The sequence below is a fragment of the Alternaria alternata genome (assembly GCF_001642055.1).
Source record: "Alternaria alternata strain SRC1lrK2f unplaced genomic scaffold CC77scaffold_18, whole genome shotgun sequence".
Classification (NCBI taxonomy): domain Eukaryota; kingdom Fungi; phylum Ascomycota; class Dothideomycetes; order Pleosporales; family Pleosporaceae; genus Alternaria; species Alternaria alternata.
The window spans coordinates 521,582-534,529 of NW_017306207.1; the positions used below are offsets into that span (position 1 = coordinate 521,582).

At 51.5% G+C, this 12,948-nt stretch overlaps 5 protein-coding genes across 5 annotated transcripts; 3 read left to right on the forward strand and 2 right to left on the reverse strand.

Annotated features, from left to right (window-relative positions):
* The first annotated feature begins 606 nt into the window (after positions 1–606).
* Positions 607–4,147, forward strand: CC77DRAFT_1097423 (hypothetical protein). Its single transcript, XM_018529893.1, has 3 exons — positions 607–1,017; positions 1,071–3,169; positions 3,217–4,147. Exons 1-3 carry the CDS (start codon positions 678–680, stop codon positions 3,943–3,945), a joined length of 3,168 nt encoding a protein of 1,055 aa, XP_018383011.1. The 5' UTR covers positions 607–677; the 3' UTR covers positions 3,946–4,147.
* On the reverse strand, positions 3,911–5,646 carry CC77DRAFT_264005 (mitochondrial carrier protein-like protein). Its single transcript, XM_018530914.1, has 3 exons — positions 5,272–5,646; positions 4,923–5,220; positions 3,911–4,871 (listed from the first exon to the last, which is right to left on the reverse strand). Exons 1-3 carry the CDS (start codon positions 5,452–5,454, stop codon positions 4,126–4,128), a joined length of 1,227 nt encoding a protein of 408 aa, XP_018383012.1. The 5' UTR covers positions 5,455–5,646; the 3' UTR covers positions 3,911–4,125.
* Positions 5,647–5,909: 263 nt separating this feature from the next.
* Positions 5,910–7,575, forward strand: CC77DRAFT_263996 (hypothetical protein). The gene is made up of 3 exons (XM_018530913.1): positions 5,910–6,077; positions 6,133–6,336; positions 6,392–7,575. Exons 1-3 carry the CDS (start codon positions 6,004–6,006, stop codon positions 7,257–7,259), a joined length of 1,146 nt encoding a protein of 381 aa, XP_018383013.1. The 5' UTR covers positions 5,910–6,003; the 3' UTR covers positions 7,260–7,575.
* A 283-nt stretch (positions 7,576–7,858) lies between these two features.
* On the forward strand, positions 7,859–10,359 carry CC77DRAFT_1033481 (hypothetical protein; the record flags this gene model as incomplete). Its single annotated transcript, XM_018526804.1, has 4 exons — positions 7,859–8,573; positions 8,630–8,634; positions 9,276–9,371; positions 9,436–10,359. The coding sequence occupies 4 exons, from the start codon at positions 7,859–7,861 to the stop codon at positions 10,357–10,359; spliced, it is 1,740 nt and encodes a 579-aa protein (XP_018383014.1).
* A 556-nt stretch (positions 10,360–10,915) lies between these two features.
* CC77DRAFT_969158 (hypothetical protein) lies at positions 10,916–12,310 on the reverse strand (the record flags this gene model as incomplete). Its single annotated transcript, XM_018535784.1, has 6 exons — positions 10,916–11,324; positions 11,370–11,400; positions 11,450–11,517; positions 11,567–11,922; positions 11,973–12,077; positions 12,128–12,310. Coding segments are annotated over 6 exons (1,152 nt in total), but the record flags the coding sequence as incomplete, so codon positions are not given.
* Between the last annotated feature and the right edge of the window lie 638 nt (positions 12,311–12,948).

The following is a 12,948-nucleotide window of genomic DNA, read 5'->3' on the forward strand; positions in this document are numbered from 1 at the left end:
GTGGAGGTGTGAACAGCGGTGCGCTCTTAAAGTCTTAAAGTGACAGAAACGCACTCGTCCGCGACAACTCAAGCGATAAGCGGGTCGATTGAATGGATGCGGAGTTACAAGCCCAAGGGATGGAACCGGAAAAGAAAGAAAAGGCCGTTGCGGAAGTTTGGGTGGAGCCAGAGAAGAAGAGGAATCTCTTGAGTTTGTTCTTGGATGAGGGCGGAAACGCAAAAGTACGAACGGCATACAACGAATTAACAGATGTAATTGCGGCGATGGAGTACCTGTTTCAAGATCGAGGAAGCACTGCTTGATGAGAGACGGGGAATACCATAAGCGACATCTCTAGTATCTACATATCTCAAGCTGAGCAGGGAAGGAAGCTCGGAAGATAGCCTGCTTGTCTGCGGCTATGTTCGACCTGGGAGTCAAAGAATACATACAAACAAAGCTAAACCTTCGGTGATCAACGTCACTTTATCGTGATGCGATCAGAATACCATTTGTGGTGAGACGAAAGTCGAGCTTGCTCGTACTAGCCCACCCTCCGACGCCAAGAGCTGCGCGTGTCTGATTGGCGGTCGCAACCGCGTCTCAGCGAGCTGCCACTTGCGACACGCAGCACTCGGACGTTCCACCACCACATTCCTGATTATCACAATCAGACGTCTCTCGCTGTAGCTACAATGAGCTCTTCTATAGAGACCGAGATTCTGAACAAGTACAACCTCACGACACTGTACCCCGCAACCTGGCCAGAGGAGAAGGACGAGGCCGATGAAGAGGATACGTTCGACGAGCCAGTGCCCAAAGCTACCCCACAGGCGATCCGCCGGTCCAAGTCGCGATACTCGGTATTAGAGCCTAGCTCAAGATACTCACGGCAAGTGCCGGGTGCAGAACGATCCAAAGATGGCGTGGAGACATTGGTGCAGAAGGACGAGCAGGACCCGTTGGGCATGTACCCGAGTGTAGTGCAAGTGCTGCGGGCAAAGAACATTCAGGTCGAGGATGATATCAAGCTGCGTACGTTTCAGCCATATAGAAATACACAAATGGCCTGTCTAATAGGCATACAGGCAACCGCTTCCTCTTGAGCTCTACTACCTTCTCGCCCTCTCTTTTCCTCTCGCAAGTCCACAATGAAGCCTCCACCGATTCCCTTCTCGCCGGCCTTGACTTTCTTTCCCGCTCTATCGAAAAGAAGTCAGCTTCGCTCAAAGTCCTCGTCGAATCCAATTTCGACCGCTTCGTAGGCGCCAAAGCTACCATCGACCGTGTATACAATGAGATGCGGGATCAAGGGAAGGAGCAACCAGAGGCGCCCAAGGCCTTACAGCCAGGCAGGGAGAGGAGCCGCTCGAGCTTCTCAGGCCGAAAGACAAGCGCATCTCTGCCACCCGCCATGCTGGATTCTGTGCCGACAGAGAAACGGAAGAATGCGCTTGTGAAGGAGAGCGAATACGGTGTGCATGGCATCAAGGTTCCTCTGACCGAGGTCGCGGTCAAAGCGGAAGAAGTCTGGGGCCCTGCACTGAACGGACGTGAAAGGGAAGAGACATTGAAGTCGATTATGGAGTCAGTGGAGCACCACCGCGGGCTATTCGAGGTTGGGTCAGCTATGCAAGACGCCATTCGCCGGAAAGACCACGAAACAATCACCGAGGAATACAAGCGCGCACGAAAGTACGCAGAGGAAGCCCGGTATATTGTCGAGCAGGCAACGTCGAATAAGACGCAACTTACTGATGCCGAGATACACCAGGTCATCGTGACCGCGAGGATGTGGTCAGATGTCGAGCGACAGGTTGAACGTTTCAAGCGCGACTCGTGGAAACGCCTGACCACGGCTCATTTTACACACTTGCAAACCGGGACCGAAGAGACCAAGTCGGATGAATACTTGAGCATCATCTCTATCATGCTCGAGCTCGGCGTAGAGGATAACCCGATATGGGTATGGTTACTCTCACGATACGAACACCTCAAGTTCCAGCTTACCTCCAAATGCCAACATGCGCTGGTTGAGATTGAGATTCTTCGTCGTCATCTGGCAAACGGCGAAAAGACGAGCCTGCGTATGCTACAAAAGCATCTCCGTTCGGTGCCCACTAGCAGCAACGTCAGCGCCGAACCTTCGAAGCTAGACACCCTAAAGGTGACCGAGTTCTGGGAACACGTGTATGCGTCGATGAGCACCTTGCTCTCAAATAAAAGTGGACTACTGGCTGAACTCGTTGAATACTGGGAGATTGTCCAGTCATTCCTCTCTGGTCGCGCGCAACGGAACTTGCCCACAGGTCACCATGGCCAGTCTTCTGTCCATCACCGTCTCAGTACTGAGAATAAAGCTGAGCTTGAGAGAGGCACAACCGAACTCATCACTATTCTTCGGGACCATCTGGTCTCGTTCTTCTCGGACCCTCCTATAGAGGATGTTTCCTTGCTCATGTCGCCATTGCCTACGAGTCCGACACCAACAACACCGGGAACACCATTGAGCGCAGCGTTGAGTCCCAAGTCCGCAACTAGGTTCAGATTTGACCCTGCGAAAGCACCACCACCCTCACCCAGTCGCGGAGAATCTTGGGAGAAGTATGCCTTCTGGCCTCCCAATGCGAATGCGCTTTCGGGATCTCACTATCTATCCAGGATGCTCGTGTTGATTAGCACTGCAGCCAACGAACTTGCTTCGTTGCAAGTTCCTGAGCCTGGAGGCAGTGGTCGCATTGATGAAGCCCTGCGAGCACTACTTGGCGGTGTACGAGAACGTTGCATCCAAGCTGTATGTGCAGCTTGGAATACTGATGCTGAGAAGCTGAAGGTGCTTGAGGACTGGACTCGTCACGTTGATCGCAAAGATACTACAAACCTGCCCCAGCGTTTCCTAGCAGTACAGAGCTTCCTGCTCAACAATCTGCAGAAGATCCTGTATGTTGAGGCATCGAGCAAAACGCGGGTGGACGTAGTTGTACCACCGAGCAACAAGCTGTTGCAGATGGTCAGAAGCCAGTTCGTCACCAGCTTATATAGGACACTGAGTGGAATGGTCGAATGTGCCGAGAAGGGCAGGCAAGCTCTGGGCCCCGAATTCGAGATCAAGGGTGATGACCTCACTATCGACGAGCAAGATGACCAAAATGGTAACGACTTGGGTAGGGTCGACGCCAACAAGAAGGTAAGTCATCTCACATCCGACTATGTAAGTTTACTAACAAATCTCAGTCCATCCGCCTGCTTCTGACTCTCGCCAACATGGCCGCTTTCCAAACGGAGATAACCCCCCAGCTCCTCACCCTCTTCGAGACACTCTTCAGCGTCCAACTCACGGACGAAACTAACCGCATTCGAGACGTCCTCTCTCAATTGGATGCGCAGCTCTTCCGTTCCTACACCAAACCCCACGCCACAAAGATTCACAACACAATCGAATCAGGCATCTTCAGTCCAAACTGGGCGCCGGCCCCCGACGCGCGAAAGAGTGTCGCGGACCGCGACCCCAGCCCATACGTCTTCAGCGTCCTTCTCGACCTCGTGATTGTGCACACGGAATCTTCGACAACGTCCGCGCCGTTAACCCCCCGCATTTTGCGTGCACTGTTCGAGTCTACAACTAGCTCCCTCATCACTACTTTCCAGTCCCCTAATCTATCTTCAGTTTCGCTCCCGCAACTCATGCAAGCCACGCTTGACGTGGAATTCATGGCGCAGACGCTCGCTTCGTATACCACTGAGAAGGCATCGCAGATCCAGACTGATATCTACCAAGTCCTGGACCAGAAGACAGACAACGCGGCTAGAGTGCGGTTGCAGGATGAATTGGGTAGTCTGAGAGTCAGTCTCAAGAGGCTGAGAGAGGGGACGAAGGTGCAGTTTGCCTGCTTCAGGAGGGTCAAGAGGGGTACGCTCGCTGGTGGTGCACCAGGCCAGGAAGGTGAGCAGAGGGGGAGATAGAATCGCTTCTTGAAGGGTAGTCCAAGTATTTTGAGTGTAAATGTCTTGTTGTTCGCAAATCTATCGCTTGGAAATGCGCATAAAGCGACCGTGGTTTTACAAAGAACGCCGCTGATGCATCTATGTCCTATTCTCGTTCCATACTCCATTCCCTGTATTGTTACAAGTCGTACAATATTGTTATACATCCTCAGACCCCGCGAAGGGATGTTGCTCGAAATACCGCAATAGCGTTTGGTAAAGTACCAACATGGTTCCCGACTGTACACTTGTCCAGACCGCACGCGGTCCGACGCCTCTGAACCACCCAGCAATTCCTTCCGTTCTGTATATTATCTTCAAGCCTGTCATGACAGAGGAGGTGTCGAGGGTGGCGGCGCCGTGGGCTTTTAGTGTTGTGGAAGGGGAGGATGTGGAGATGGGTCGACTCTGAGTCGATGGTGGCTTGGTTGTTTGCGATGGGGTGGAGTGTTTCGAGGCCGTGGCGGGCGACAGCGAGGCTTTGGGCGCAATTGGAGACGCAGGAGATGGCCCATTGTGTTGCGTCTGAATGCGCGTCTTGACTACGTCTAGGGGAGTTGTGATGACGCCTGCCATACCGCCCGCGGTCCCTGCCGTTATAATCTCAAGCGGCAGACCGATGTTATTTGAGCCCATGTACCTCTTTGCCCAATCCCGCTCTTCTTCGTAAAAGGCAAACTGCAATGCTGAGAAAGGCAGATCACGCCAGAGCGTTGCCTTGTAGCCATGGAAAAGGGCGCTATAACCTTCAGTTCTTGCTATTGTTCGGGCAGCGTCAACGGTGCCGCGGTAGTTGTAGCCTGAGTTAAAGTAGGGGTTGTTGTAGCGGCCTTGTAATTGCAGACGTGTCTTGAGGACTTCGGATGGAACGTATGCGGGTGCAGCAGCGAGGTCGGCGAGGAGACCTGGGAGATGTCAGTATGGAGATAGACTCGAGTAATTTGGGGAAGGTGTACCGGCTGAGAAGTATGCGACCGAGGGCGCAACCCCATAGTCAATCATGGTTCGCTTTGTCCATTCATAAGCCCCAAAGAAGCACACAGTGCCTGCAAAAGACCCGAGGAACGCTGGCTGAACCCCGCCATATAAGCCCTTTCGAAAGCCTTCTTGCCGCCATATGGTGTAATATGTGTTGCCCATGGATGTGTACTTTGGAGGCATGTGCGGGTCGCCCTGCTGTCGCGTCTTGACAGTGTCCAGTGAATGCATCAACATGTCACCCGTCGTTCCTCCTATTCCTCCTGCCAGCATTGCCTGTTTGTGATCAATTGGCATCCCTCATCTCTGCAGACTAGGCATCCTCACATGTAGGTATGGCGGCCGCGCTGCTTCCTCATCTATCTCGTCGTCCATTGCTCCCCGCTTGGTATCCTCCATGGGAAGTTCCACTGCGTGTGCTGTGTTTGCGACATTTCTCCGGCTACCGTCGGTCAGGTTGGTGGTAGAGTCTCCGTTTGTGAGGAAGTTGGCCACGCGGGCAAGTACCATGAGCGCTTCGATGGTAGTGGTGAATACAGAGGAATTGGAGTGTGTGGTAGTCAAAGAGGACCGAGTATGGAGAAGGATTCAATGTGCAAGGGTATACTTCAAAGAGTGACGTTGCTGCCTCTGCGGCCGTGCGATGATGTTCAATCTGGAAAATTTCGGCCAAGACCGGGACCGCGCAGCCCACATCCCTGCAAGCCCTGGCTATCTGCTATCAAAAGCACGGGGACCAGACGACGGCTTGATGCAGTTAAGACTACCTCAACTATCTCTACGCGAATGCTCCCAAGACATCGACAACACATCTGTCTTGCCCCAAAGACAACATGGTGTTGTTGTAGATCAATATATAATCTAGGCTAAGCCCTGCGACATTTAGCGCCTACTGATGACCCACGTGAGCCCCAGCCATCGTGTTTACATCTCGAGTCTCTCTGCATCCGATCAACACCACACCGCCCCCACCTTTTTCGCCCACGACGCATTTTTCTGCTTGAATTTTTGCTCCATTCTGATCGCACGCGTTACGCGACTTGATCCATACCACTCACAATGTCTCACTCGTGGCTTCAGAGGAAGCGCAAAGCTGATTTGATTGACCTTGCGCAGAAGGCTAGACTTCCCGAGTAGGCTAGGAATTAATCTTGCGCATGCATCGGAGCACTGACGAGTGGTTTGCAGTGCCGACGGCTATCTGAAAGACGATCTCGTGCAGATTCTTGAAAACCATCTCAACTCCAACGAGGGCATCTTTGCCAAACTTCCCGAGTTTCGCGACTACTATGGCCGAAATGGATCGCCGATAAAGCGCGAACAGTCTTCGCCGGCAGAGCCTTTGACAGCTACCAAAACGACGCGTCGTCGAACTCTTAACAAGGAAGTCTCGTATGTCGAACCTGAATACGCGTCGCGTCACGCGTCGAGGCTAACATGCGCGCAGCCCAGAGTCTACTCCCATCACCACGTCTACCCCCGCCATTACGCCTGAGATCCGCAGCGTTGTGGCGCGTACGCCAAAGCCGAGAGCCGTCTCTCGTCGTGTTTCTGAGATTGTTTCTGAAGTCGAACCCCAAGCCAAAGCCGTTTCGCGCCGCGTTTCCGGAGTGCTCTCTGAAGCCACACCGAAAGCCGTCTCTCGTCGCGTTTCTGAAGTGTTCAATCAAGTCGACATTCCAGCATCACCTGCCCAATTGGCTGAGGTCGCAGACCAGTCTTTCCAAGAAATCCAGACCAAGGCTGGTGAGCTATGGGACAGGACTCGGATCGATGAGCTTAAGGAATTCATTCGCGAAAACGCAAGCTCGGTGGCTACAATCCAGACAATCATCCTGCTTGTGGAAGCTGTAGGACTGCAGTGGAACACACTCGACACAACCCCATTATTTGCCACACCCCCTGCCCTCAGCTCATACTCCAATAGCCAAGATGTCCGAGGACCAAATCTCTATGCACTCCTCTCGGCTGAGTGGTGGTCACCAGCCACTCTTTGGTCCCTCACTAGCTGGGTGCTACCGCTCATGTTCTCATACTTCTTCAACCTGACTCTTCGCACAAACACCTCGCGCAAGTCCTCGGACCGCCAATATCCTGCTGATCCCCTCATCTTCAACATTGCGCGAGCAATCTTGTCATACAGCGCCTACCGAGGGACCGTCAACATGGCATTCGCACCAAGTGCCTGGGGCCCCTTCTCCGAGTATGCTGTTGCGCGTGTGGGGAACAATGTGCCAGGAGGATACTATGGGCTGCAAATTGGCTCGCTGGTTGGCATACTTGTCAGCCTATACGACGCTGCACTGAAGAAGTAGGCGCTGGCTGGTCTAGACAATGAATATCAACTACCTACGTGCGCAATAGTCTGGTGATACTTGTGTGCTCAACGGCGTTTGGATACACTATACCTTGGATCTTGGGGATGCAACCGCCCTGTATCTGGATGCAGAGGCCAGGGCAGGCGTTGAAGGCCGGGAACGAAGAGTTCGCTGGGCATTCTGGGATAACTCGTTGCCTAATTTATTCTTTATTCAATGAACCAATACCGACTTGAATTGACCTCTGGAAAGCAGCGACCACGAGGCACTCGGACACCTCGGCTGTCGCGAGATCCAAGACCCTGAAACTTGTGTGGGGACGGTCGCGCCTGCTATCGATAGCCCCAAGCGCGAAAAGACCACGCCATCACCCCTCTTCCGCTGCTAACATTGAGCAACTCAATACTGCCTAACCTAATTGTTCTACATATACTTGCTTTATCTACATATCCTAATCGAACTACTTACGAGATGTCGGCCAAATTCATGCAGATGTTGCAGAATATGCAGCAGCGATCGAACCGGTATCTAGCACAAGGCACCATTTAAACGCGCATTGAAGTACTGACGCGTAGATTTCCAGGACTGTGGAAGACATGCGAGACTCTGATGACAAGCTCGCGGGTATGGACGGTATGGAGCTTCGTGGATGGACCCAACAGAATCCTACAGTGCCTAGCCGCGACCTCACAGATCCAGTCGGGCAGACCATTCTTGCTGTTTTCAACAAAGAATTTGATGCGCTTCAGAATTACTGCGAAATGATGATCAAGCAACTCGGAGGAACCGAGGAAGCTCGCGAGACTGTCAGACAAGATGTATATTCGAAAAAATGGGGTCCCACCAAAACGCCCATCTACTCAGTCCTATTGCCAGCGCTACATATGCTCCCCAACAACAAGCAAGATCTTTTAGGCGTTGTCAGATATCTAGTCAACGATCTCAAAGTACCAGTCGACGGAAGAGATGTCGTAGGCAGCACAGCACTCTTCTGGGCAATCTCAACCAAACCCTACGTACAACCAGAATTCGCCCAAATTCTCTTCGATGCCGGAGCTTCTGTCAACACTAAGAACCGTTTTGATGCCACCCCGGGCGCCGAAATCGCTCAAGCCGACATTCACGGCGACACGACCAAGAACGTGCAGATGATGAAGTGGTACATTGAGCATGGCGGAGACGTCGTTGCTAAAGACACAGATGGAATGAATATCAAGACCATAGTCGAAATGATGGGTCAAAAGGTGCCGGCTATGACTGAGGTTCTGAAGAGCGGACATGGCCCAAGGAAAGAGGGAGATTGCACTAATTGTGGGAGGAGCCCGAAGGACGGCAAGCCCTTTCCGGCATGTGCAACCTGTAAAAAGGCGAGGTATTGCTCGCAGGAATGTCAAAAGGTGGATTGGAGGGTGCACAAGAAGACTTGCAAGGCTTCGTAGAGTGTATGGGACGACGGCAGAGGCGGGGACAGATAGTGCTCGAGCATTTCGTTCTTTTGTGCGCGTAAGGAAGAGGCAATAGCTATGCGTACGAAGGAGCTTGTATCTTCAAGTTATATCTCTACAGCAGATACTCACTAAAAGTATAGATATAATTCTACGTTAAAAGTTTATCAAGATGGTAGCAATGTCTATGTTTTGGGTACAACTTAAAGACAACGAGCTTCTTCGTATCGCGAAGCGTTGGGTCTTGACGTCGCTGGCTACGAAGAGTGACCCTCTCGAAGATGGTAGCGGAAAGCAGTTCAGAATGACAGTAATTCTGCCAAATCAAGGCGGTTAAAGCCACAACAAGACGAGTTATGTGGTACAAGGCATGCAGCTTCTATCAAGCACTGCATGTAGTCGGAAAGTGGGGCATCAGGAAGCGCTAGCATGCATGCAGTATGATGACTACGTCACGCGTAATGATCTGACCGCCATCCTTAAAGTCATGTATCCTTGTCCAAACATTCTTTAGCTGGTGATTACTGTTTTCTCGAAAGGTTTCTGAGTCGTAACAGAATTACTCAAGATGCGATTGAATCCGAATGGGGACGCATCGACCTTCCCTAAACGTTCGGCCTTGCCACACATTGCTGGCACACCAAAGGACAATGCTTGGTTTTGGGTGAGACATCTCTTTCACAAACTTCACATAAAACATACACTAACTTTATCTATCAATATCTCAGGGCGGCAACGACGAACTCGGTCGATTAAACCTCCTCACCCCACAGCGAATAGCAAAAACCACACAAGAAAATGTCAAAACGGGAGAATCAGTATCACTGGACTTGCCATTGAACGTTCCCGGCCCAGCCTTCTTTGGACGAAAAGGATTGAAACATCGCATCAAGAACATAGCCCCCGGCGCTTTCGATGATGAACTAGCATTCAACACGCAGAGCAGTAGCCAGTGGGATGGCTTCCGCCATTTCGCGCATCCAACATATAACTGCCATTACAACGGCGTTATCTCTGACGAAATAATGGCCGATTTAGACGGCGATAGAGAAGATGGCGAAGAAGCACCTGAGCGCTCAAGAAAGCTCGGCATCGATGCCTGGGCTAAGAAAGGCATTATAGGCCGCGGTATCCTCCTCGACGTATACTCTTGGGTCCAGAAGTCGGGCAAAGCATATGATCCTTTCACCAAACACTCCATAACAGCCGATGATCTTCGTGAATGTGCAGAGTCACAAGGCACGTCGTTTCAAACCGGTGACATACTCCTAATACGCACTGGATGGCTTTCAACATACAATGCCCTCTCTATCGCCCAGAAATCTGAGCGCAGCACCATGCCACTAGATCAACACTTTTACGCTGGTCTCGATGCCACAGATCCCATGAAAGATTTCTTATATGACAACTACTTTGCGGCTGCTGCGACAGATAACGCCAATTTTGAGGTTTGGCCGCCGGAAAGCTGGGAGGGGAGTCTACATGCAAGTATGCTTAGCATGTGGGGCATGCCGATCGGAGAGCTTTGGAATTTCGAAACGCTGGCGGAGATGTGCTGGGAGAAGGGGAGGTGGGAGTTTTTGGTTGTCAGTAAACCGGTTGACGTACCTGGGGGTGTTGGGAGCTTGCCGAATGCGGTTGCGATATTCTGAGGTGAAGGTTCGTTGTATGGATACCCAAATTGGATGTTGTTGATGTTTTCATGACCTTCTCATACGTTAGGATTGCTCTTGTGGTAGTTAGAGCGGTTGTCTGTCTTGTTGGATCTGTACTCATTTTACTAATGTGCACATTCATTTGTTGGAGGCCCCATCTATCTACCGATATCTTACACGACAAACATGATATTTACCACGAGAACCTCTTCAAGTATGGAAATCCCAAACGCTTTCAAGGAGGCCGTTTGGTGACGTATAAATCATGTCGTCTTGGATGGGATTGGAGGCTGGCGAGATTCCGCACTAGTAGGCTGTGGGGAAGCAGCCATCGAATACGCGACCTGATCGCGACCGCGCGAACCCATCCTCACACTACATCACCTGCATGAACGCGACATCGCCCAAAACAGTACGCTCCACGACGATCTTTTCGCGTAAGTTTACCCATCGTCTTCGATGCATTATGTAGCGCGTATGGCATACTCTCAGTCTTAAGCTCTTTTGCGTGTCGCTGCGCCCTTCGTTCTACAGCACTACGTCATCGACTGTCGCGTTTGAACACTGAGTTCCGAGCCTTTCTATCCTCCACAGACACAATAACATCCTGCCGCATCATCACACCTTCTTGCTCATCCGGACCAAATAGGCTCGACGTGCTGGCATGTTCGTCGGTAGTTGCCCCCATTGTGAGCGACTGCCAATCGGGATGCAGATGCCTGCACGGCATTTTTCTTCTTTTCTCTGTCCCTTTCGATGACACAGTTACCGTAAAGTCTCCCAGGTCAGAAGGCACCAGTTTCGGATTCGTACTACGCGAATCTTGCCAGGTTGAAGATTTGCGAGAGACCGAGAGTTCAGTGCCTTGGATCTCCGGATATACCAGGCCGCTGCCACCAACGCCAATGATACGCTTGATTCGTGGAACGCTTGCGAGTATCAGGGAAAGACTGGACACAGATCTGGTACCCGTAAGCTTTGGAAACACTCAAATGGATTGAACTTACTGAGTCAGGACGACAAGCTCAACTGCATCGCCTGCGTCTCGTCAGATTCCTGGCGCTTGGTGTCTGTCAAGATTACTTACGCGTGGGATTTTGACTAGATGCTAACCTCAAAGTGGCCCATATTTCACCTCCAGCAACGAATGCTACACTGCAGAGTCAAAACCGCGACGTATTGGTGACCAGCCTATCAGACATACATTGCTCGAACACCGAAGAGCGTCGCTGCTGCGAAGCTTTTCTCTTTGTCCAACGACAATTTCCAAAGGACCGGAACCATCCAAAAAGCCAAGAAAAGGTCTGTAGTCATGTTGAGTCCTACGACTGCGATCGCAAGGCCACCATTGCTACATCGTAGCGAATGTGCAGTCCATTCCGGGATTCCGCATTGGAAAGAGAGAGCAAAGATCGAGAATATCGCAAAGATCGTAATCATGCCGAATAGTATAATTTTGGCTCTTCGGGTTTGTGGGACGACGCGTTCGATGAGCAAAGCAGACGACAGCTTTGCGAATACCATCGCAAAGATTACGAGTATCCCGGCAATGTAGGATGCCTATGATCGCTGATTAGTATTGAAGAGCAATTGGCGACGGAGCGGTCAACCTTGAAGAACAAAGAGATGTTCTCGTCACTGAGATCTTTCACGTCCTTTCCTAAACCACCGCGGATGGCGTATTGCCAACCAACAGTCGCGCCTAGATACACAATCTATGGCGAGGTCAGTATTGTTCGTTCTCTGGAGAGTTGGACTGTCCTACAGTCGCCGCAATGATTGCTACGTCGTCAAGACCGGCTTCGACCTTTTGGCTACGACTCTGCCAGAACCGCGCGACCAGCACGCCTGCTGTTACGATCGCCCATGCATACGTGGAGACGAGGATGAAGCCACCCCTTGTCGTTGTGGCGATGCCACGACCTTCATCCGAACCTGCGGGTACCATTGTGTAAAACCGACAAAATAGTAACGAACATGGAGCCGTGTGGGAACCGACTGTGGGGAAACTGAATAGATTATGCTAATCGTTGAAGTATACGTGGAAATCGGATCCGAGGAATGCGCAGCTTATGCTGACCGTTGAAGTAAACGTCCCGCATGGCTCCGTCTCACTTTCATCGCACCGACTCTCAGCCACGCACTCGGACAGATGTTGGGTACGTATTTGAGACTATCAACCCAAAAGTATACCCCATGGTTGGGCTTCCAACACGAGCCGTTTGGAGGAGGAATATCATTGGTGTGTTTCCATGATCTTTGAATCCGCCGCATGCTTACTGTCTGTGCATATGCATAGCGGCTAACCCGTTTTCTGCAATCCCCATGTCTATCCGTTGCGCATATCCAAGCCGTACCTCGCTAAAGCGCCTGCTGACGACTCCAACATCACAATCTGCGCGAGGCGTGTCCTAAAGCAGTGCATCCCTTCTCGTTGAGCGGTTATAGCCTCACTGTTGGAAGATGAGATGTTGTCACAGATGGCGTGGGTCCTTCGCCTAGGTAAGCTTGATGGCAATTAGTGAAGCGGAACAGTTCGCTCAACCCTATCTCGATTACTTTTAGATGAGCCCGAGTCGGTGGTAT

Excerpts from the sequence above, each read along its gene's own strand:
- CC77DRAFT_1097423 (XM_018529893.1), top strand. The coding sequence starts at position 678 with ATGAGCTCTTCTATAGAGACCGAGATTCTGAACAAGTACAACCTCACG. Across the intron at positions 1,018-1,070 it reads CGAGGATGATATCAAGCTGC|GCAACCGCTTCCTCTTGAGC; the intron begins GTACGTTTCAGC and ends ATAGGCATACAG. Across the intron at positions 3,170-3,216 it reads GGGTCGACGCCAACAAGAAG|TCCATCCGCCTGCTTCTGAC; the intron begins GTAAGTCATCTC and ends AACAAATCTCAG.
- CC77DRAFT_264005 (XM_018530914.1), bottom strand. The coding sequence starts at position 5,454 with ATGGTACTTGCCCGCGTGGCCAACTTCCTCACAAACGGAGACTCTACC. Across the intron at positions 5,221-5,271 it reads CGCGGCCGCCATACCTACAT|GCAATGCTGGCAGGAGGAAT; the intron begins GTGAGGATGCCT and ends GATCACAAACAG. Across the intron at positions 4,872-4,922 it reads GGTCGCATACTTCTCAGCCG|GTCTCCTCGCCGACCTCGCT; the intron begins GTACACCTTCCC and ends GACATCTCCCAG.
- CC77DRAFT_263996 (XM_018530913.1), top strand. The coding sequence starts at position 6,004 with ATGTCTCACTCGTGGCTTCAGAGGAAGCGCAAAGCTGATTTGATTGAC. Across the intron at positions 6,078-6,132 it reads CAGAAGGCTAGACTTCCCGA|TGCCGACGGCTATCTGAAAG; the intron begins GTAGGCTAGGAA and ends AGTGGTTTGCAG. Across the intron at positions 6,337-6,391 it reads ACTCTTAACAAGGAAGTCTC|CCCAGAGTCTACTCCCATCA; the intron begins GTATGTCGAACC and ends ACATGCGCGCAG.